General features: G+C 39.6%; 2 protein-coding genes across 5 annotated transcripts in view; one reads left to right on the top strand and one right to left on the bottom strand.

Annotated features, from left to right (window-relative positions):
* mctp1a (multiple C2 domains, transmembrane 1a) overlaps positions 1 to 11,193 on the bottom strand; it is a 138,273-nt gene extending 127,080 nt beyond the window's left edge. For 2 of the 4 annotated variants that reach the window (XM_056376200.1, XM_056376201.1), the window contains exon 1: positions 10,271 to 11,191. In XM_056376200.1, the coding sequence (XP_056232175.1) occupies positions 10,271 to 10,807 (537 nt within the window). In that variant the 5' untranslated portion in view covers positions 10,808 to 11,191. Of the gene's footprint in view, positions 1 to 10,270 lie in introns of all 4 variants that reach the window. The other 2 variants (XM_056376198.1, XM_056376199.1) reach the window with 2 other exon arrangements.
* A 770-nt stretch (positions 11,194 to 11,963) lies between these two features.
* Positions 11,964 to 24,116, top strand: fam81b (family with sequence similarity 81 member B). Its single transcript, XM_056376204.1, has 9 exons — positions 11,964 to 13,825; positions 14,039 to 14,091; positions 14,677 to 14,884; positions 15,929 to 16,047; positions 17,531 to 17,660; positions 18,796 to 18,902; positions 20,274 to 20,409; positions 21,038 to 21,239; positions 23,658 to 24,116. The coding sequence occupies exons 2-9, from the start codon at positions 14,048 to 14,050 to the stop codon at positions 23,789 to 23,791; spliced, it is 1,080 nt and encodes a 359-aa protein (XP_056232179.1). The 5' UTR covers positions 11,964 to 13,825; positions 14,039 to 14,047; the 3' UTR covers positions 23,792 to 24,116.
* Positions 24,117 to 24,186: the final 70 nt, after the last annotated feature.

Below are 24,186 nucleotides of genomic sequence, written 5' to 3'. Positions count from 1 at the left end.
TACTGAATTTAAGAATAAATTCAAAACTTAATACATACACACCACACCCACACCCACGGCTGGCGCTTTGAGTGCCAAAGCTATCACTGGACACACAAGTCTAACCTCAATCCTTGATTTAACCTCTGAGCCACTCTGCACATTCAGGGAATAACAAAGCTGAGAGAGAAAGAAAAAAAATATTCAAAGTAATCATGTATTTAAAAATAAAAAATAAAAAGAACAGACCGAACTATTTAGATACTCATGTACAGTTTGGTGCTTGCCATCTCACACTGAAAAGTACATTCATGTTGAAAGAAAAATCTTACACAAACAGAAATTGGTACAGTCAGATTCTAAGATACTCATTTGCATTGGTACGTTTCTACTGGCCAGTTTTTCAGAGCAAATGGAACTGCAGTGAAAATTGGCAGACAAGTTCAACTCTAAATCAGTCCTATAGCACCTCAGGTCCACTTTCTTCTAGAACTACCAAATTCACTGAACACTGGGCAGACATTACTGAAAATAAGCCCAATGGAAAACATGTGAGGTGGGCGTTTAAATACATGGCTCTCCCTTGCAAATATTTCCTTAACTGATACTCTACCCCAGTATCTACTGCTCTCTTTCATCTCTGTCTCTGCCACTCTGTCTCTGGATCAATACAGTGGCTTTTCAGATGATTACATTGACTTCCCAGGAAACCACATTAAGATGTTCCCTTGAGTTCAAAAGCCTCAGATTCACTAAACTATTGTCAAAATGGAAGATTCTGATTTGCTACCATGAAACACAAGAATTATATGACCTTAAAATACTGAAGAATTTTGGCTTGATTAGTTTGAATCTGTTTAAGGAACAGTGTTTCATTATAGCAGAACAGGCCTGTAAAAATACAATTTTATATGTGAATATGTGATATATTTACAACTTTAGTTATAGTTAAAGTAGTTTACATCCTGATAATACTCTGCCAAATAACACTATCAACATAAAATAAAAACTCATCAGAAAGTATCTTGGTGGCAAAAATATAACAGCAGTTCTGACAAAATTAATCTTGGAAACAAACAAAAAAAAGTCACATTAAGCATCACATCCCTGTTTATCTTCATTGATCAGCCACCATCGCTGCTACAGGGGGCACAAAAAAATCATACCACATTTCTGGGAACAATACACAACAGATACCACTGTCCACTGACATTTTGAGTTCTGTATATGTGCATTAAATACGCTAATGTGAAACTCGGTTGAGGTACAAGGGCGGCTATAAGTAAATCAGCTCATTTAAAATTCATCTTTAACAACATGGATATTTATATTGAGGTGCTTGGAACACATGAAACATTAGAAACACACTTAGAACAGGGATGATATGCATCTTGATATCTTAATACTACTTAATATGCAGTATATCTAGCTCCCAGCCAAGCTCCCATATTGATCTTAATGCGCCCCAGCAACACTTATGACTCAGTGACTATTGGGACATCTTCATATGCTACAGGGAAGCTAATTTGCAAATATTCAATATTCACTCACCACTGAGGAAGTGGGGTCTACATTGAGTTGCAAATTTCCTATGTTTGATTAGCATGAGGAGTAGGGAAAGCATCCCACAGCCTTTGGTAAGCATGTGTTTTTTTTGTCCTGAAAAAATGACCACAGCCCACCTGTGCCATTTTATTCTTGTCTGTCTGCCTCTGTCTGCCTGGGTTTGTCCTTGCTTTCATCTTGTACATCTGACCCACTTATAAAAACTGTCATAGCTTGGTTGCTCAATTGTTAAATTTTCACTGTCTCTGTTTGTGCTCTTAGACAAGAAAATTACACCATCACTCAACCTATCCTTTTACACAAACACCTGCTTCCTGATATTCAACAAATATCACATAGCAGGCTATTGTTGGATGTCATCATAGACTGTATATAAAAAGGACGTCATCTGTAATTTGACCCTCGCTACACATACATACACAGAGCCTTCCTACGCTGAGCCACCGTTTAGTTCTGCCTCGACTTGATGATTAATCTATGTAGGAGGGCAGCATTTAGAGTTAGAAAGCTAATTCCCTGGCTCCATCTAAAGATTTAAAGGCTGATCCATCTCGTTCTGCTCTGTCATTACTAAGACTGACAATCATATCTGCCAGTGCTTTTGGCATTTGTTAATGTGTATTGTTGTGTGCTTGATCATTGCATGTTGCTGTATTAAGAGAGAGGAGGAGAAGTGAGTTGGTTCTGAGAGTAATACCAGAGCCACATCAATCACTTTTTCTCCATCTGTGTAAAGCTGCCATTCAGGAAGGTACATTGGCATGCCTGAGTCATTTAGAAGTCTACGCTGTCATAGTTGATCTTGTTTACAATAACAATCAGGCCTCAGACCAGTGAGTGTAAGGATGTGCATGCCTGTGTATACCATAGTTGCATGTTTATGTGCTTAGGTGTGTGTGTATGAGACTGTACAATGGGACTGACTGAGACTGGAGAAGACAATGCTAGAGGGTAACACAATGTCACAGTCAGAGCTCCCATCTTGCAGTACACAGACTGTTCTTCTGACAGGCCAGGATATACTTTGGATTTGTCCTCAGAAAGCTCTTGTAAGGGAGGGGTGTCGTTATCTGAGAGACTAAGGCTGGGATCAGCAGAGGAGAGATGTGGGATAGATCAGGGAGACAATGCAGGTAAGGTTATCCTTCAAGGACTTGCTGAGGATTGATGGAAGTATGAAAAAGGGGAGCTTTTTTTGGATCACTGAGGGCAAGGACTGACAAAAACACAAGATTTGTGACTTTGCTACAGGAACACTTCAAAGTGTACTAAGTGATTGACAGGCTGAGAACAGCATAATAATAATAATAATAATAATAATAATAATAATAATAATAATAAATAAGATAAATAATTTGATCAAGTGAAATATAAACTAGCTATTGAATTTGGTGCTGAAATACTTAACTGATAGTAAAATTAATTACTTATTAGTTAAATACAGGGAGAGACACTTTTTTTGTTCCACTTCCAGCTTTTGCAGTCACACTATCAATTCTTGATTAATGTTTAAATATGAATTCATAGTATAACCGTTCCATGGCTAAAGCAAATCATGAACTGAGGCAAAGCATTTAAATCAAGAATTACTCAAGCTCCTCCAGTAAATGTGAGTCAACTATGAAAGATAAAAACATCTTTAAAAAGAGAAAACATGGAAAGGATCCAACATGAAAATGTCCAGAGGCACAAAAAAGAGATTAAATGATCTTCAATCTTTTTCCGGGCTATAATAAGCAGAAAGGAGGGAGGGAGCAGGGAGACCTTTGCTATCAGGGTCGCTAATTCATGTCATGGCTTACAGATAATACTCATACATATCAGCACTTAAAGTTTTCAGTGGACCTAAGTTGCATGTCCTAAAATGCTGACAGTCCTTGAGAGCACAAACAAAGCTACGGCAAAGGGATTGGACATGATTGGCCTCCAGGCCTTTAGTAAACAGTGGAAATGACTGAGCCATTGGTCATCTCCTTAAACTAAAATTTAATTTTCCTGCCCACCACACAAATTGTCCATCCCATTTTTTTCACAGATGTCAGTGGCAGAGAAACTGGCGTGCTCACATGAGTGGGAAGCAGTCAGTTCAAGACACTTAATAAGAAAGTGAGAGCTAAAATCCATCAACATCACCAAATGGCATCAGTCATACTTTCACCAGTGTGAATTTTTTCCTGCTAGTTCTCGTTGCCCAGACACCTTTGAGGTCAGCATCAATCATGTGCCTGTCAGTGTCTGTTACAACTGATGCCCCATCCTCCCAGGCTGTAATGAATCCTAATATAAGCTGTCATCAGGACACTTCCCGAACCAGGCCACAGGCTGTTCCCAAATGGCCATAATGTTACTCTCACAACACAGCTCAGACAACATTCAAAAATAAAGCAGCTTTTCCTAAAGGACATCCAAACATGCCTCATTTCACAGTCACTGCATTATCAAAAGGACAATAACCATAGGCATCACAAAATTACTGTATCTGATATGCAATATGTATTGACAACTGTAAGCTACCGTTCATGATTCTGATATCCCTTCAGTAAAAGTAAACAGTTTAATCAATTGGACCACTTTTCTGGCCTTGCCAGTCTAACAAGGTCAGTTTACAAGATTTTTAGATTTTAGTCAGAAAAAAAACCCACTGAAATTCAATGAAGCTACAGCAGCTAGACCAAACTACAAGCTATAAGGAGTGGTTCAGAAAGATGACACGACTCGCCTTTTCACATTAAACCTTGACAAAATGTTTAAATGAGGAAATGGAGACATAACACAAGTCATGATTCTGCAACGACTAAATGTATGGCGGATTATTAACGTAATATTTATCCAGATACTGCAATATCAAAAACTTAAAAAGCCATATACTAACTTTTAGTTTAAAAGATTGGAGCACTTGTGCAGCCCATTTTCATCAAAAACAAGTGTATTGTCTTCAAACATTACCATTCACCTTGTGCATGAGACAGTTACATGGTTAGAAACACCCAATACACATCTTTTACATTGGATATATTTAGCATTTGGCAGTGAGTGTATAGTCTCTGTGACACAAAAACCTACTTCCCTGCTTCATACGTGTTAAATATTTTAAAGTACTCCATATGAGCTGAGCAGAATGATGGAGGACGGAGTGAATGAGAACTGGAAGCAGTACTGAGTACTGAGATTTTTTTTTTTTTAATCTAATAGCCAGTTTTATTTAAATGAAATTTCTTTTTAATTAAAAGAGATATGAAAATACGCTGTATGTTGTGAATATTATAAACTGGATATTCGTTAGAAAAGTAGAAAACACTCAGAAAGAAAGTAATTTGGTTCATACAATTAAACTGACTAGAGATGATAAAGAAAGATGGTCAGCTGCTCTGTATCAGGATGATCCCACTGATGTCCATTTAGTTAGCCTACTACTCATGGCCTGGATGCTGCACCACCTCACACACAGGATTATTTACAATTCACATGCACATCTCAAAACCTTGGACAGAGACACTAAAAGTAACAAAACATGGATAAAACCACATGCTAGTCGTGAAAATAATGCGTTACTCACCATTTAATATTTGGGCCATCTCAGGGTAATCATTACAGCACTTGCAGAATGGCAGCTGCACTAACCTGGCCGTTAAACATGGCTCGTCGATGTTTGCAGATGCACATGTCCATAAGCATGGAAAACAGATTTTACACAAGGCAGAGCAGGCACCAAAAGTCAGGTGATGTTTGAAGGCATCAAAAGCTGAGGCAGGTAGCCCATGCCCGCGCACTGAGCTACAAAAGTAATATCAGGAGACATGCAGCGAACAGCTTGACTTGCTAACCCGTGTCCAACCAAAGCACTCTCAAACGCTTTCCTTCCTAGTCTGAACGGACTGTGTAACGCCGTGGGTGGATATCGGTCGGTTTGTTTGCCCCAAACAACGGTCCAGACAGGCGTTAGCAGCAGATGCAGCCCGTGGGACAGTAGGGGAACGCCTCGCTACAAGCTAACAGTTAGCCGCGAAAGTGTTAGGTCCGTTCACCTTTGAACTCCGGTGGTTTCCTTAAATTTAAGGACCCGAGCTGTTCTTCAGGTGTGGTGATATAGGTATCTGACCTGAGTACCGGTGTTATCACTAGAAAAAACATTTCTCAATGCATTTTTGCTGTTAGCTAATTAAGCTGATTAATTCAGGTGGTATGTTTGTATCTACTTCTTGAATTTCAAATATTTTTCAGTGGGGTCCAAAAGTCTGAGACACACTAGTCAAGATACTTCTTTTTTTGCATTTGTTTAGAATGTCATACATTTTACATTGTAACTATATTTCAGTAAAAAAAATTATTTTTTGAAAAGAGTAACAAATTGCACAATGTCTTGCATTTGATATGTGCATCTTTTGCTGTAATGACATCATGCACTCAAGGCGGCATGGACTCCATGTTTGTACAAAACCCAGCAGGCTTTCTTCGTCTTCAAATGCCCCAATAAATGTTCAGAAGGGTTAGTTCAAGTGACTGTGGAGGAAAAGTACATGACAGTCAGGACTCCTTGGTCATCTTTGCTCTTCAAGTAGTTCTTGCAAAGCTTTGAGGAGTGATGGGGGACATTATCCTGCTGCAATATGAATCCTTCCCCACAAAGATGCAAACCAGAAGGTACAGCATGTCTTTTAAGAATGGCGTAGTACTTCTTGTGGTCAGTTTGGTGCAGGTGTCAAACTCCAGGCAATACTCCCCCAGACTTCAATATTCATTTGATACACTCTCTCTCTTCTTTTTGTCTCATGACATACATCCTTCTGTTACTGCCATAAATCGCAAATTTGGATTCATCAGTTAATAGGACTTTTTTCCAGTTATCCACTGTGAAATGCTCATATTTCTTAGCCCATCCCAAGTATATGGCCTTGTTTCTCCTGAAAAATGGTTTAGAAACTGCTACTCATCCTCTGAGACCACCACAAGACAGCCTTCTTTTGACAGTACTTTTGCTGACTGGAGTTTTATTTAGCAAATTCTGTGTTTGTGATGAAGCTGTTTTTCTATCCGTCAGGGAACTAAGCTTCATGTATTGATCTTCTGACAATGTGTACCTTTGGTCTGTCTGATTGTGCTTTGGATATAACTAATCCAATTTCTGCAAAGCGTTTTAGAGTTCCATGCACTGCCCCCTTAGAAACCTTTAGTCTAGCCATGAATTCACTTCTGACAGTTTTTTGACTTCTGACTCTTTCACTTAGTTCTACTTTCATTTTTCCCACTAGAACAATGCTACTTTGACAGCAATGATCTGCTGGAAAGTTGAGGCACAGCCTTATTTATAGCAGGTGACCACTGACTGCAAGTTGAGTTATTTGAACCAGTCTCTGATCAAATCGACCTGAGTGTCATCTGAACGCATTCTTCAAACTGATAACTGAACCTCGAAACAGTGCAGAATCTTAAATATTTCTTCTCCATTTTACATGTCAAATATTTTACATGTAAAATATTTCTGAAACTTTCTACATGTCAAATATTTCTGAAACCTCAAACTTTCTGAGTATTTCCAGGTTTACATTAAAATATAAGGGAGTTGAGACTTTTGAACCCCACTGTAAATGTTTAAAAGTGAATAGTCTCAATTACCCCAGCTATCCACTTAAATTAAAAAACATTTTTTTTTAGATTTGAGGTCTTTCTATCCTTTATGCATATCTCTTCCAGCGTCCAGCTGTTAGTAAATTGATTGATTCAGAGTGAAACTGAGGATATCTTGCAGGCTGATAAAGTAACACGTTAAGGCCAAACTCATTCGATTTCTAATAGGAAGAAAAACAGTTGGAGGGAAGCAGAATGAGGAGTAGAAACCTGTATCATGCCAAACATGGTAGGCTGAGTGGCAAGAAGTAAATCTAAGCACAGCTGCAGTTGTCTGAAACAGAGCCACAAAGAGACAGAAATCCTGAGGCAGCACAAGCGTTTTTTGAGAAAAGTTATTTACCAGTGATTTAAATTGCCTCCCCTTCCAGTTTACATAGGGTTCTAGATACTATGACTGCACAGGCTATTAATTCGTTGGAATTCAGAACCTACACTCACAATTCTTTGGTTCTGCTAAAAAAATATGCCAATACCTCCCGCCAATATTATGGTATTTTAAAGTAATGCTCAACGTGACACTGGGCTTCTATCAGGTCAATCAGGTAATGATAGAAGGGCAACTCTGCTCATGACTGAAGGTTGGAGAGCTAACCACCCCAGAGAAGGACAAGAGGAGTGTGAAATCGAGAATGTGTATCTCAGTTGGCACAATCACTAAGCACAATCTGATGCATCATTATGATGTAGCTATGATATACATTTAGGAAAGGTAACAGAATTGCCACTAGCAGGGTTGGGAAATTGGTGACCAGGAAGATGACTTTAATAATATTCTACTTCAGCAGGTGCTTCTCCCTGTCCCATGGTTTACTGTCGCCTTCACAAACATTTAGAAATGCACACACACACACACACACACACACTCCCACGGCCCTGCATTGCAAGCAGCAAAAGTTAAATGTGCTTTTTTTTAACGCCATTGAGTCAATAATGAAATGACTTCCAGAACTTGGCATTAATCCCTTCCGTCACTCATTTTCCAATGTGAAATGGCCTTTTGGTTGTTGTGTTCTATATATTCTTATTTAATTTATGAAATTGGTGCTTGGAGCTTTATGCTCTATTTAGTAATGAGAAGTTGTACACACTCACCTAATACTGGGTATGTGGATGACTGTAAACATGTCTGACTTTGAGTTCTAATTCTTGATGGGACAGGAAAGTGTTTAGGAAGCAGAAAAGTGCTTCATCAATATGCACATGCAAAAATATGAAATCAAAGTACATGCACAAAAATGCACATGCAAAAATATATCAAACATAGGCATTTTAGCTATAGTATAATTATTATTATATTATATTATTTTCCTCAGTTATTGATGAGATATGTGTAATCTCATTTTATCTGTTCTCATCTCTTTTCATTTTTTTCCTTTCATCTTAATTTTCTTTTATCACTTCACATCATCTTTTATCGCACCTCATTTAATCTCGTCATCACCTTTCATTATCTCTGAACCTGTCTGATCAGTCTTTATTACATGTATATCCTCTCATTACCTATCATCTCATCCCTTTTTCTCATTTCTTCTTCCTCTGACCTCATTATATGATAGATAGATCATACTCTGTATCTTATATCTGTGATCATACATGCATACAGTTAACAAAAAAAGACTCTCACTATAACCCAAGAAGATGATGCTGTCACTGTAAGTAGGGTTTACCGCTGCTCTCTTTTTTGTAGATGTGGAAAATCAGATGCACAACAGATGCTTGGATAAAACTGGCAACAACAGGAGGTAACCAATGGCTCCAGCTGAATGCTAGAACTTTATTTGGCAAAATGAGATCCCTTTCAATTATGTAACTGACCTGGTAGACTAAGTGCTGTGATGAATCTGCAAGATCAATTTCAATGAAGTCATCTATACTTGCTTTCTTTTACCTTTTCAGCTGAGTGTATTGCACTTCTACAGATTTAATGGATAGGAGATCTTTGGCATCAACTTCATTGGGGAGAGGTGTTCTTGTATGCTAAATCACTTTTAGACAGCGATCTGGATGATGCTCAGAAGCAGGTCTGGAGCACTTCTAGAGTGGTGAGATGAAAAGCTTTGCAATAACTGCGGCCACTGAAGCAGTATGCACTTATGGGCTTTCACACATAGTACTATGTCTTCATAATTGTCAGTAGTGATAGACATCAGGATAGCCTGTCTAAAATGACAAGACCTGCCGTAGGTCTCGTGAATGGCATTACTATCAGGGGATAAGGCATGGGTCCAGGCATCACCTTCAAGATTTTTTACTCAATTATTACTCACATCAGTCGGCATTTTCCACGTGATCTGACTAAGACTTACAAATCCACATTTTCTCTTAGACCTTTTCATATATACTGTTTGTCATTTTTGTGCCTATAGCCTTTACAGTCTAGCTTACTCTAGCTGATATATCCCTTTCATTGAGTTTCTCCTGGGGCACCCTGACTCAGCATGTTGAGTGATGTGGGAATATACCTGTCATCAATTTGCCAACACTACTGGTGGCTTGCCTGATATCCATTTGCACACTGGGCCACATTTCATTGAAAAGGAAAGACATGATGGACCCTTGAGCATACACAGGGCCTGTTGCAGCCTCAGTCTCCAGGCAAGGACACTGTGACAGATGGACTGTGAAGCTAGGGGACAAACCCTATTCTGGAAGAAAAGGGGTCTGAGCATACAAAAGCAGACCTTTAATAATATCAGAGCATGTAGCCTGTGTTGAAATAAGATTTTCAGTTACAGAAAATAACCTTATTCTGCCAGCTATGTAGCAGGGGTAGCTGTAATGGTAACATATCAACACTAGCAGGTTGTGAGGTAAGCTTGTTGTTAGTGATGATTACACAGGCCTACACTTGCATTGGTTCTCATCTGGTCCATGCAGACCTTCAAGCTATACAGGACATGAGTAAAGAAAGCAGTCAACTGGCAAAACGATGAGCGCTCTCACATGATTGAGCACCTCGCAGCACCATCACCATGAAACTTGTTTCCTTTATTTAATTTCAAGGGCAATGTTGCCTATCGTTATGAATTTTAATATCTGCTATAGTCTTCCAGAGAATTTACCAGATGAGTGTTTTACCACATGTGTCTTTACTCACAGAATCACTTGCGTTTTTACGCAGCTGCTCCTCCTCTCCCACCACCGCGGCCGGGTCTACTACCAGTTTCTCGAAGCACGCCGAGCCGAGAGAAGAGCTCTTCTGCTGGTACGTGATCAGCTGGGATACGGGGAGTTTGGGGCTTCCGTGAGCCGTCAGCTCAGGCTTGCTCCCCGTGGCCCCAGAAGCTGCGCCAAGGGTATGTAGCAGGGGCTGTCCGTCTTTGCTGGTGCCGGGGACCGCGTCGCCCCCCATTGACTTCTTATCTCCTTCAAAGGACACCGGCGTAGAGCAGCACAGATTCGGCTGAGACGACGAGAACACGCGATCCAGTTGTTTCTTTTTCTTCTTAAACATCCATAGCCCCGATTCCTTCTTGCTGCCCTCCGCGCCCCCGGCACCACGGCGCTCCGATCCCAGTTTAGGACTCAGCCATGGCTTGGTTTTCTCCTGGAAATTCTTCCACATCCTCCGCTGGTAGGACAGAGACTCTTGTCCTTTGGCGGTGCTCTCATCCTTAGGTGATTTTTGCTCCATGGTGCCTGTGCAGCAGCCAGCCAGCCTGAGCACACTCTGTGTAGTGGAAGGATGTCACAGTTGGGCTGCTGTAGCTCGGGAGTACTTCCACTGATGATCAGTTTAGAGCGCCAAGAAGGAAACGCACAGTGTGATGATGAAGGGGGAGTTAGTCTCACAACGAACCTTGCAGAATGCCTATGCAAGCAATACTGTCATTTTTGTGTCACACTCTGTGCAGCACGCTTGTTAGACGGCAAGCATTAGTCTCGTCTATTGGAGGTTTATCTCATCTCTGTGGTGAAGTTGGAGCACATGCAGTGACTTCTGTAAGATTATCTAAAAATGCTTGGTAAATGCTCTGCGTGGCTGTTGTCGGTCTTTGCGCCTCTGCTCTGTCCACTGTGCTTAACCAGGGTTTTTAGCAAACTTCCTCATTAATTGTTCTATTCAAATGAAGGACGAAGGGTGCACCGCGCCTCCCTCTGGCCAACCATGTCACACGACTGTATAATCTGAATGCTGGTGATTGCATAACACAACCCCACGGTGCTTCGTGGATGTTTATGTTGTAAGTGTGGGCTCCCTGTCATCCCGTCTGAGTGTATCTCTTTGTAGATTAATAGCAAAAGTGTTTTTTGTGACTGGTGATCTACAGTCTCTGGATTCACTCTTTCAAAATGCAGACCCTGATAAATTTAGAGCTGTCAGTCAGTCTGAAACATTAGAGGTTTTGAAGACTTGCTGTCTTTTGTGTCATGTGGATGTTTCTGCACTGTAGCTATGTCTGGATGTTTTCTTCCCATGAAATAGGCCAGGCATCATTGAATGTTATCACCCACACGCAGCAGCGAGCAGGCAGCATTCAGCAGTCTCTTCTCTTTATAGTTGCTGTGCTGTTATGATGTGTATAATAACTCATTACATCTTCCCCTCTGGCCCTTGTTTCCCTGCGGGCCTGTTCCATCCCTCTGGTTAACACTGTACCCACATCCGCATAAACAAACACACAGTAATTGCAAGAGTGAATATGTCTCGCCGTCTAACTCTCTGGGCGCATATGTACACACACACACACACACACACACACACACACACACACACACACACACACACACACACACACACACACACACACAGAGAGGTCACAGCATGACCTTTTCTCTACAAAAAGGGGCTGATGATATGTTACTTTGAGCAAATAAATAACAAAGGGGAAGGAATGATATAATTGGGTGGACATCATCCCACTACACAGTTAGGGAGGAGTGAGGGTTCAAGGCCTTGCATGCAGTTTCTATGGACATTTCTTCATGCTAGACCTCAGCTTCACTTGCGGGATTTATAGCTACATGGAGATGTATAGAAGACAGCTTCATATAACTTCAGTATCTTTAATTTTTCTTTTGATGTATAGATACATCTCTGAGTAATATGCATATATATCAAATATTGGATGAGTAGCCAACAACAAATTTGGTTGTAGCTTGGAATCATTTGATATCTCATCCATCCTACAAAATAGAACACTTTAATTACAACCAGTAGGCCACTGGCAACAACACAGTGGACTGCCCTGAGAATCCCTTTCATTTAAGTAGATGGAGATGTGAGCATGTGAGCCAGACAGTTTCTTTCAGCTGCCATCGGCTTTTCTATTGGGCTAGCATGGATAACTGATGAGTCTGCACTGGGCAGGCCTTTCCTCTTAATGATGCCTGTCCTAATGATACGAGACTAATCCACAGTGTGTGTGGCTGCGCACGCACACACCTGCAAAAAACGGCTACCCATTCAGAGACATGTTCTTTCACTCACTGCAGTCGCATGTAATTCGGTGTCACTAATTGAGCAACTTGACTCCCATTGTGTGATAATGTCGGCTACGTGTTAGTTAAATTAAAAACACGATAAGGCCATTTTCACTCTGAGTCGAATCTTTCCCTTCATAATTCATTCAGTCCAGAGAAAAGCTGAATGGATAGCTACCATGCCACAGAATAAAATATTCTTATATAGTGTGGATTGAAGCAACGGCAGGAAAGGATGCTTTTAATGAATTGGCCAATATTCCGTTACTGTCTGCGGCCAGTTCAAATAATCAAATATTCTGTTTTACAGTCTCAGTCCGCTTCACCCACAAAAAGCAGACCTGCCTGGTACAAGCACATTTCCTCTCAGTACTAGCCAAAGAGCAGCTACACTGAAGTAATTTAAAGCTTAAGTGCTTTACCTAAACAGTTATAGAATAGTTTTAGAGTCAAGGTCTTGAATTTGCTTTTTTACCTTGAAATGTTTCCAGTAAATCTAAGAATCAAACCAGTGGCTTTCACCTTTATCTTAACATAAAAGCTTCTATAATTCTTCTACAGCAGGAAGGAGCAGGCTTTTAATCAAATGCCAATAATGTGCATTTGTAATCTGTATAGAAATTAACCACATTCAGCTGCATTTCAAGCTGCTTAGGTTGATATTATGTGACAAGCAAGACCATTTGAGAAGAGCTAGATTGTTGCACTTCATAGACACATGCATTAGACTCTGAATAAATCAAATCTCGAAACCGTTTCTGAAATATCAAGATTAGGCTAACTCCAGTGAAATGGAGTGTGAAATAGAATATTTCACAAGACCAAAATGAAATCCAAAATGTGGAGAAAGAAGATTATTTTACATGAACATCATTTAACATTATCTGAGAAATTCAGATAAAAGTCAAACCTGTGAGATGAAGAATAACAGGTGACTTAAGTCATTGCTTTCTTAGTGACTTAATGTGTCTAGGTGTATTTTGCCTTAAGAACTGCATTTCTCAGAGTTTAAGTTAAACTAATGCTCACACTCCCAGGTCAGCAGATATTTTGGTTTGCTGAGTTAAGCTGCCTCACAACATATACAATGCATCATTCTCGCATTACTATTGGACAAAATCACATTGTCAGGCGGGCGCACTCCACTCAAGGAGACCACAGTTACCAAGTGACGTGACAACACAAACACATGAACTCAGGAGCCAACTGAAGGAAATCATACAAGCCTGTGAGTATTCTGAAAAGAGAACAAGAAAACGATTGCTTAATATATTGTTGTTAATAAAAGGAAACATATTATATTGCATTATAAGAAAAACTTTCTATTGATTTTAGGAATAATAATTACGATACATTTAACAAAGCAGTAAGTTTTCATTAGAAACCCATCTGAGTAGTAATTACAGTAGATCTCACCAATATGTTTGTTTTTTCCTTTTAGAAAAGAAGAATGTCACATGAGTCAAAGTTAGAGCCCTATCAGAAACACAGCAGGTAACGTCTCTTACTTAATTACTGTATTGTACGGTGTATTTAATGTATTTTAACCATGTATTTCAACCATGTATATTACTGTATTGCAATGCACATTTCTCACCTTACTTTGTTCCTGTGACTCACTAATTCGATTCTAAAGTCAGACTGTGAGGGAGGTAGATAGGTTAAACTTTCCCAGTCTAATGGGATGAAAATGAGGTTGGAAACCACCTGCGACCTTTCTAACACCGCTGTGAATCACATTGATCAAATGAATCCTTAATCCACTGTAGCATCAGGCAGGGTGACACAGCACACATAGGGACATGAAGTCAATGAGAGATCTGGTCTGGGGTTGACCTGAGGGTATGAAAACCAATGCACATCATCTCATTCTGTCTGCATTATTCTTCTTGGTGGATGAATGTTTCATTGGATTATACATATAAATATATAGAGTTTTTGTCCTGAATGTATTCCTGTGTTCTGGTGCTATAAAATGTTAACTTGGCTTTGCATGATTTGCACCACATTACAAAAATCAATAATAAAGAGCCTTTAAAATGTTATGACTCAAAGATTGGTTTTCTTTTCACTTTTAAGGTCTGATGCCTTGGAGGGTCGTCTGAGCAGTCAGGAGAGGACACTGGCTGTGCTGCAGGAACAGGCTTTCAGGGTCACAGAGAAGGTGGCAGCAGGCCTGGAGTCCACCAAGGGCTCTGTCCAGGTGGAGGCACTTTCCCGTAAGCTGCTGGAGAGTCACATACTGACCATAACACGTATTGTGAAGCAGCTTAGCATGGACATACAGGTATACAAGTGGGTATATGGTGGGGGATAGTGGATAAGGTGTTGTCTTGTGCAAAATCAATCAACTAATGTACCGTGGTCTCGTATACTTGCAGTCTCTGTGCTTGTTTTGTGGTATATATGTTTACCATTTTACTACAAGTCTTTTTGTCTTTACCTGTGTTTTTCTTTTCCTGCGCATTCTTTTATCTGCTCTCTTTTCCTTGCCTCTTTTGATGTTGCAGCACACAAACACACACACACACACACACACACTCATGTCCACAAACTCACAGCTGATTTGATTACACCTGATAGAATGGTGCAGCGTCTGAGCAAAGCCCAACTGACTCCTCATCATTATCAGTTCATAGTCATCTTGTCAGTATAAGCAAAAAACTAATGATGTCCACAGTGTGTGGATAAATAAATGCTGCAATGTAATGCAATAAAGTCTGGAAAACAGTTGTCAGAAGAATTACTGGAAAGTGCATGGAAATTTGACTCATGAGAGAAAGAGTTTGGAGTCATCTTTGACTGAGCAGAACACCGAGCCACACTGATATTGAAACAGAGCATGGAAATGAAATACACAGCTTCATTAGTGCATACTAAATGGGCCATTAACACAATCAGAGGCTGTCATTATCTGAATATACATGAATCCCTAAAAGCTAATTAATTCTGCACATGAAGAAGTAATAAGCTAAGCTGTGAAAAGAATATTTAAATAAAATGAAAGTGACATCAGACAGTCAATCTCTTTGATGTTGTTACATGCATGTGATTGGCCAGTTCTGTAGAACAATCATTCATGCAAAGGTGGTGATGAAATTTCTGACAGTTTAAGTTATCTTTCTTAACAAGGAACATAAAGTAGTTTACCCACAATGGTTATTGGGCAACAGAGAGGGAATTAACATTCCATTATGAATTATCATCCAGAACATTTTACACATTTTCTCATCTGTATTTTGTTGAACTTTAATTTGCTGAGAAAAGAGTGCCATTCTTTTAAAATAAAATAGACACTGTATACCAAATATGCTGTCTTTGTTCTGCACAGGCACTAGAGGGACAGCTCGCCCAACGGGACTCTGTAACCTCTGGAACCACAGTAGCTGTTCAAAGCTTAGACCAGAAAAACATGGCTGGCATTGGAGACCTGAGAGGAAGAGTAGCCAGGTATGCACACAAGCCCGTTGTCTGCATACACTGAGGCACAATTTGCACAGTGCATTTGAAATACAACAATGAAATGAATGCCAAAGTAATTAAAACTTTCCTCCAAAGCATTATTTAGAGCAATTGGGCAATAATTTAGATCCAGGTCTGCTGCACAGGGTGATCTGACTGATTAACTCTCCTTGCAGATATTCTACTTGTTTTTCTCTCCCTCTAATGAAGTGAAATTGTAGAGCCTGCATCTTGTCTGGCAGCTCTTCACAGTCTCACAATTTCCAATTCATCGTGGCATCACCTCTGACACTCTCACAGACATACGCACATGCACACACTAATTATGTGTTTATCGCCAGGCTGAAGTTTCGTGGTTTGAACACACTCTGATTAGCACTTGCTCATTATTTTGTGACTGTGCAGATCACCCTCATTAGACTAGATTGCTGAATTGAGTCTGTCATCTTACTGCTCTGATTAACAGGACTTGCTTTAGGGTTGGTGTTTTTGCTGTGCAGCTACCTAGGCTGAATTCTTTTGAAAATCCCAAGTAATCACTGGTCATTGCATCTGAGATAATGTAGTGTCGTGTCAGACAGTCGATTGAAGATGAAGCGTTACTATGCAGTGTTATGTAGAGCTTCTCGTTTCATAGCAGGCATGCCTCCTCCATTGTGTTTCAGAGGTCAGCGGTGAAAAGGGATATTGCCTATTACTCAACAAACACCTGATTTATGGTCCAATAACGAAATAGAAAAACCACACCTACTCAGTCTAATAACCTTTTGTACGTCAGTCATAAATAATCAAGTAAGCTAAGGGCCAGTGGTTTTTGATAAACAATTGTTCTGTTAAGCCCTTTATGGAAGCATTGTAATGGTCTACAGGGAAATAACACAAATCTCACACTGGACATTTCAATAATTAGCTGCTGGATTTTGTTGATGAGCTTATATTGTAGTTTATCACAAATATTATATTGACACGCAATATTGCTGATAGAGACAGGGAAATCTTAAATCTTAATGCAAAAACAGGAAGGAAGAGGTCTATTTTGCAGCGCTGATAAAGGATCCACGCAGTTAATTTTCATCACGCAAACTGAAAAGAGAATATGTTACGAACAAAATGTTACATGTAAGAGGCTGTAAAGTACTTTTCCACTCTCCCTGGATTGTGTTTGCTAATAAGTTTATTAAACTAATCTATTTAATTGATTGGTGTCGTGTTTTACCAGTGTTTTGTTTGGTTTTTTTTGTCAGTAAACCACTGGAACATTCAAATGTGTTTATTCATCATTGTAATGATAAATTCTCACTGCTTACCATCTTAACTCTGGGTGCTTCAGTATGGAGCTTCCTCCTAGCACTGCCCAGCCCTCTGCTCATCTCCCTTTCCTCACACCTTTCCTGAACTCCCTGCCACCCCACTATTCTCAATCACTGGATGATCTCACCATCCCTCTGTGCTTCTTCACCTATTATCTCAGGTGTGATGCCAGCATTGTCAAGCTGAGCGCTGACATGAGCTCTGGGGAGCAGCAGATGATTAGACTGCAGAAGGAGGCGGCAGAGCTCAGGTCAGCTGTGGATGTAAGGCTCAAAGAGCTGGAGGTCAAGGTGAGAAATGATGCATCAGTGCTGACAAGTAGTTTGACAGAACAGTTACAACCGAAGTTAGCACAATGTAGAAAGCAGCTAAGCACCTGTGCCACAAATAAAATCTTCTCTAAAAGGAAATATCTCAACAACTATTCAATGGTTTGCTATGAAACTTTCAGGGTCCTCACTTCAGGGACTTTTCCTGTTCTGCCACCAGCAGGTTGACATTTTTGTTTTTTAGTGACATTCCTCGACAACTATTGGATGGATTACCGTGACATTTGGTATAGACATTCATTATGCAGAGAGAAAGAACCCAGCCTACTTTGGTGAACCTTCAACTTATCTTCTAGTGCCACCAGCAGGTCAGAGTTTTCACTTATCCTGTAAAAAAAAAGCTCAACATCCACAGGACGGACTGACACAAGATTTGGTGCAGATGTTAATGGTTCCCAGTGGGTATAAAGGGGGGATTACATTCATTAAGGTGCTATTAAGGACTATAATCTGACAATATAAACAGGGAATGTATTTTGTTGTTTAGAAAGGGTGACTGGCTCCTTGGCAGGTGAGTTATAGTTTACTGCTGCTGAGTGAGAATAGACTAAATGAGTAAACACAGGGACTAAACCACAACCACAGACTCTGAAAGAAAGAAATGAAATATGAAATGAATTCAAGCAAACAGGGATGGCAAGGTCATTCCATAAATAGCTTTTACAGCCCTTTGTGTCCCGTTTTATTTACAAGATCATTGTCAGAAAAATACTAAAACCCTGGATTAGGACTCATATGTCACATATTATAATCGTGATCACTTTACTAAATTTAAAGCTGACACACACACACACACGTGTACTGATTCAGCCTGTACAGAGTTATGTTGGTGGCACAAGGTGGTAAATCATTGTCATGGTAACACATTAGCTGTGGTGCAGTGGTCAAGCATGTACCATAAGGATAATTGAAATTGCAGAGGAAGTGGGTCATGGCTCTTTCCCCCAGTCTTCACTGGCCGCAGGAGCGGTGCAGTAGCTCGATCAAGTCAACTCAGCAGAAACTGCAAAGAGTAAAGGTCAGTTAATGGAGCCTGCACCACAAGACACTCCCACATCACATAAGCGCATCTGTTTGTGTGTTTTTCTGTCACCAGCTTCGTCATGACCTTGGAAGGCTGCAGGCCTCATTGACAGAGCATCCGCAGAGCCAAAGAAGCTCCGTGTCTGATCTGCAGAGACAAGTTAAACTACTAGAAGACACGTAAGGCCATTCTTTTAAGAGTCAGAGCAACCCACGCTTGGATTACTTGTTATAACACTAAGCCATGTCTTATTTTGCTTTTACTATCTTTCCTCTTCTCTTTTCATGGAGTGACCTCAGTGCAGCGAGTGTACAACCACAGCAACATGGCTAGCAGTGATTAGGAATAAAAATAAATAAATAAATAAATAAAAAAAACAGTGAAGACTGCAAAAAACTGTATGTAACAAACTTGTATTGCAGCATTGTTACAGTGATAAAAGCAACACCTCTTATCTTGTGGGGCTAATGATTTGTGGATATATACTGAGGTCGCTATTTTCTTTTAATCCCATACTTTCTCCAGACATGAATATATTAAAGCCTGTTTGTTACATATTCAGTGTGCCGCTTGCGAATGGGAAGTATGGCCATTGTCTTGGCTAATTTGCTTTTTAGCAAGGCTCCTCAAGTGACTTATTCTTTATGTTGCCTTTTTCATTCTGTCCAGACCTACACAATAAAGAAAAGTCTACGAGCTACTAATTTGTTAATCAAATAATATCCCCAAGCTTCTCATTCCAGAGCCATGAAAAACCATTGATGCCTGAGGCCCAATAAGGCTATTAGTTTAGTCATTTACTAACCCATGGATGAATAATCTTAGTTGAAAGCAACTGTGCAAAAGGAAATGCATAGTTTTGCCATAGTGGAAACAGAAACAGACACATGAATAATGAATATGCTCTATTTAGTGGTGATGTAGATCAGTAATGGAAACCAGGTCACTGATCATGTCAAAACCAAAAGACCAACAGATAAAAATAGATGAAAAGCCACAATCAGAGTTTCTGAATCAGGTAACATAAATAAATACACCAACCTATACATCCACCTATCTACTATAGGTTTATCTCAATGAAATAGGTGGACACAGAATTCAGAAGGCCCTTTATTAACTTCCATTGCACAGAGGTACCTCTGTAGAATGTAGACTTTGCATCTTTAATATCTGATTGCCTCTTTTTAAAACAACGAAGATTACAAACACAAGAGATTGATGCCAATGTGTTTGATGGACCAGCCATGGAGTCTGATTTGTAGACACACATCTACAATCCTGGTCATGTCAAGAATCCTTTACATTGAAGAAATTAGAAGAAAGAAGGTCAACTGAATTGAAGGAAGATCCTCCAGATATTAGTCAGTCTATATGCATTCCCAAGACATTTGTAATCCATTATCATCTACTAATGGTGCTTTTTTTTTTCTAGTTTGAAAAAAGGAACCGAGAAAATGCAATCTGCAACTTCAGAGCTTTCATCCTTGACTGCATTTTTTCATAGTAACGCCCACTCCTTTCTCTACTTTCAATTCATGATGCCTTTGTAGGATTTCAGATGGTCTAAAGGAAGTCAAGGAGGAGACAGAGTTACTGAGAAAGTGGACAGAACAACAGCTCAACAGCTCTATCCAGACACATGCACGGTGCAGCCAGCAGCTCCGCTCACTGCTACAGGACAAAATGGTACAGTTTCTCTCTCTACAGTATATCTGTTCATTTTGTCTCCCTTTCCTTTACTGTCTACAATTTGATCTGAAAGAGACAACTGTTTTGTTTGTGGTGCTCAAATGTGAAGGCACACTTTTTGAGCAGAAAAAAAAACATGCTGAGAAAGCTGCAAAGAGTCAAAGGTCAGTGCTTACTAAAAACAAATGTCAGCATTGATACATCATCATTAATGAGACGTGTTTCATACTGACCAAAAAGGTAGTTGCTTCTTATCCCTTCCCCAATTTTATTTGCTTTTTTTGATTTTACTGAAGTTGAAAAACATGTTGGAAACTTTTTATTGTTTCATTCTTTGTCATTCAGAAGTCTACTCAATTTTTGCCTGATGACCAGCACCCTGTACCTGTTTGATGCAATGTAAAAGTTGCAGGTCTTAATGGTGGTGAACTTTGTGTTACACTAATATATATCAAAAATAATATGGTTCTAAATTTATAAAGCTGAAATGTTAACAAGTGGTGCCTTAAATCAGGATTAAAAAGAATGTTCAGGAGTTACACATATACAGGGTGAGGATTAAAGAACTGTGGTGCAGTACTGTAGGTTTGAAATCTTACATTTTATGTGTGTGTTCTGTGTTCAGTTAGAGGCAGAGTCTGGATTAGCTAAACGGCTGCACACTCTGGAGGCCCGTGTGGAGCAGTTTGAGACCCAGCGGGACCAAGCTGACCAAAGTCAGGCAAATCAGCTGAAACGCTCTGAAACCAAACTCAGTAAAAGAATGACCTCATTGGAGAACAGCCTTCAACAGAAGCTGCAGCTGCTCAAACAGGAATATCACAAAGGTGTGTGATCTCTGTTGGGACTTTCCTGTCACCAGTGCGTAAACATATGCATACTACATGTACCTTACCTTATATGTCAAAGAAGAAATGCACATGCAAAAATGCTTCACAACAGTCAGAAACAGAGACACAGCAAGAGAGAGAGAGACTGTTGCTAATTAGTCATAAATTCATTGACCTGACTACTTGACTGATGCAGTTAATTTCTTTTGCCCACAAATGAGATGCTCAATAAACCAGTTAATCACAATGGTCGATGACTTGGTGATGACACCTGCAATTAGGCATGAGAAGTGAGCTATATTTGAATTATGTTTATAGTCAGAGCAGCACAGCTCAGATACACATGTACACAATCTTATTCAGAACTGTTCCAACTCATGTCATGTGGTTTCATAAAATAGTTACAATTATATACATTTTTTTATGTTGACAGTGTAAAGTGGGTTTGTGTATTTCTCTGTATTTATCTATCCTAGGCATCTACTGCAACTACTTTAATGATTATTTCCAGAAGCAGCAGAACTATAGAACCAGTCCAGTGATGGATTAAATGATAGAGGGATTGGCCTCTTATTGGCCTAAAAATCTCTTGACAGGCCATGATCAATTTTGTCAAGGATTACATGTATTGGCCCATATGGCCTGCAACAGACTCATGTTAATATTACACTCTAAATAACTATTATACTGTACACATTTGTCCACAAATATATGGATTTTTTGAGATGGTAAACAAATCAAATATATACAGGTACACCACATCAAAAACATCGGAGTCAACCACAGACTTAATATGCGACACAGATGACTACCAGAAACAACACATTAACTAACATGAGCTCCTGACCTTAAAGGTCCCAAATTGTAGAAAGTGAGATTTCCATATCTTTTTTATTATAAAGCAGGACTATGTGCAATATAAATACGGTTAAAGTATCAAAAATCCACAGAGAAATGCATACATGCATACAACTGTGCCTTAAAACAAGCTTTCAGGACATCCATAATTTTATGATTTCACAATTATACAGTCACTGCCCTCAGCCATGCCCCCAGCATGGCCCACCTGGACCCGCCAACCTTTTTTTTGTTTTTTTTTACCTTTACTCACAACACAACACTAAGCAGTCATTTTGTCACCGAGCTAGAAAGTCACAAGACAGAAAAATGATGAGGAAACGTGCAATCGTTGGATATCTAGAAGCCAATATATTATTTCACAACCTTGTCAAGGATATAAATATTAGATCCCAGTGGCTTAAGATTAATTTTTCTGAAATACCAGAACATTTTAGTTCAAATTTGACCGTCTGTTCAGCTCATTTCAGCACTGACCATTTGCATTTACCGGTTACACAAAATTACCTGCTCTTGATAAAGCTCCAGAGAGAAACTTGAGAGAGGACAAACATATTCACACACAACTATATTGAGATGGTTTTGGTACTTAAAACCACAAATGCACCTTCAACTTCAAATAAAACAAAAGAAAAGTGTCAAATATGGGAGATACAGCAAGCCTTTTAACCAGAGGAAATTGGGTGGATGTGAGCTACAGCTGCTTCATATAGCTACCCCAAGACTGATAAGTCATGGGACAAGCCATTGGAACACACAGCCATCCAACAGCACAACTCTGCATCACGCTGCTGTCGACATCCATCCCCTTCTCAAGGCTGTGTATATTGGAGGTGCAATTACCAGGAGCCCTGGCACTAGATCTCAAAACTCACCCACTTTCTGTCAGTCTCTCTCAATCTCCAGTAGACAAACAGAAAAGAGGCAAAGGCTCCCTCAGCAGATAAGAGAAGGGGTAAACTGCTCTATGAATCACCATTCAGCCACCGATTTCAGTGCTAGAGAGCAATTCATCCACAGCTCTGTTTTAAGTATAGGATGAAAAGATGGAAGGAGACGGTATGAGAGGGGAGAAAAGCAATACATACTTAATGAGTGTCGTAAATATGTGTGACGAGACAGGCAAGGAGTCAGACAGAGAAGGAGAGATTTATTATCCCACCATTGTATAAGGAAGTTTATCTCTCTCCACCTCACAGTTCACAATCACTGAATATTACTCTTAGAGTACATGCAATATAGGCATGTTGTTAGCTACCCACTGAAGTCATAGTAACCGATGATGAGGCCCAAAGCCAATTTTATCACAAGAATATGAGAGGGAGAAAAATACAGGCTAACATCATTAGATCAAAGCAAAACTAAATAGAAATGTAACAGGTTAATAACAGCAAAGGCTTTTATACAGCACCAAATGATACAAGGTTAGAAAACCAGTGAACAATCACAAAGCTAATATAGATACAATTTGAACACTAAACAGCCAGGCCAAAAGCCCAACTCAGTACCATTATAATCTCAATCACAAGTGAATAACTAAACTTCTCTTTTGGACAGGGTTCCTGTCTGTGCACGATGCCATTGAGTCCCTGAGGCAGATAAGTGACATCAAATCCCGTCTTAACAAGGAGACGCTGCAGAAGGATATCAGGCACATCTGCAGCACAGTGGCAGAGCTCAATGACTTGTGACTGAAGAGGAGCTCATTTTACTGTCAAGCCTCGTTTGAGACAAACTCTTTTTAAACCAAAAGGCATGCCCATGGATGACAGTGTTGATTTCTCCCTCTCTAGCTTCATTCTCATTTAATTCTATGAGCCCGCAGCTATTTAGACTGGAGCTATATTTGATTTAATTGCTTGTGTCAATAACAAGTAATATTTTTTTTTTACTTTAAAGCATACAGGATTCAGTCGGTCCTGTTAGACTTGACTGTAAAACCTAAGATGAGATCACTATTGTATTAAAAGTATGTATTGAATGGATGTCACATAAATGAAAGTTTAATATTATATAGTATATGAAATTATTTTTAGTAATAAGATTGAATAGTAGCTATTTTAAGATAGCCTTCAGTGTTAAAATT

Source organism: Seriola aureovittata, chromosome 5 (assembly GCF_021018895.1).
Source record: "Seriola aureovittata isolate HTS-2021-v1 ecotype China chromosome 5, ASM2101889v1, whole genome shotgun sequence".
NCBI lineage: Eukaryota > Metazoa > Chordata > Actinopteri > Carangiformes > Carangidae > Seriola > Seriola aureovittata.
The sequence above is the reverse complement of the archived record's forward strand: the minus strand, read 5'-3'. Positions and strand labels throughout refer to the sequence as shown.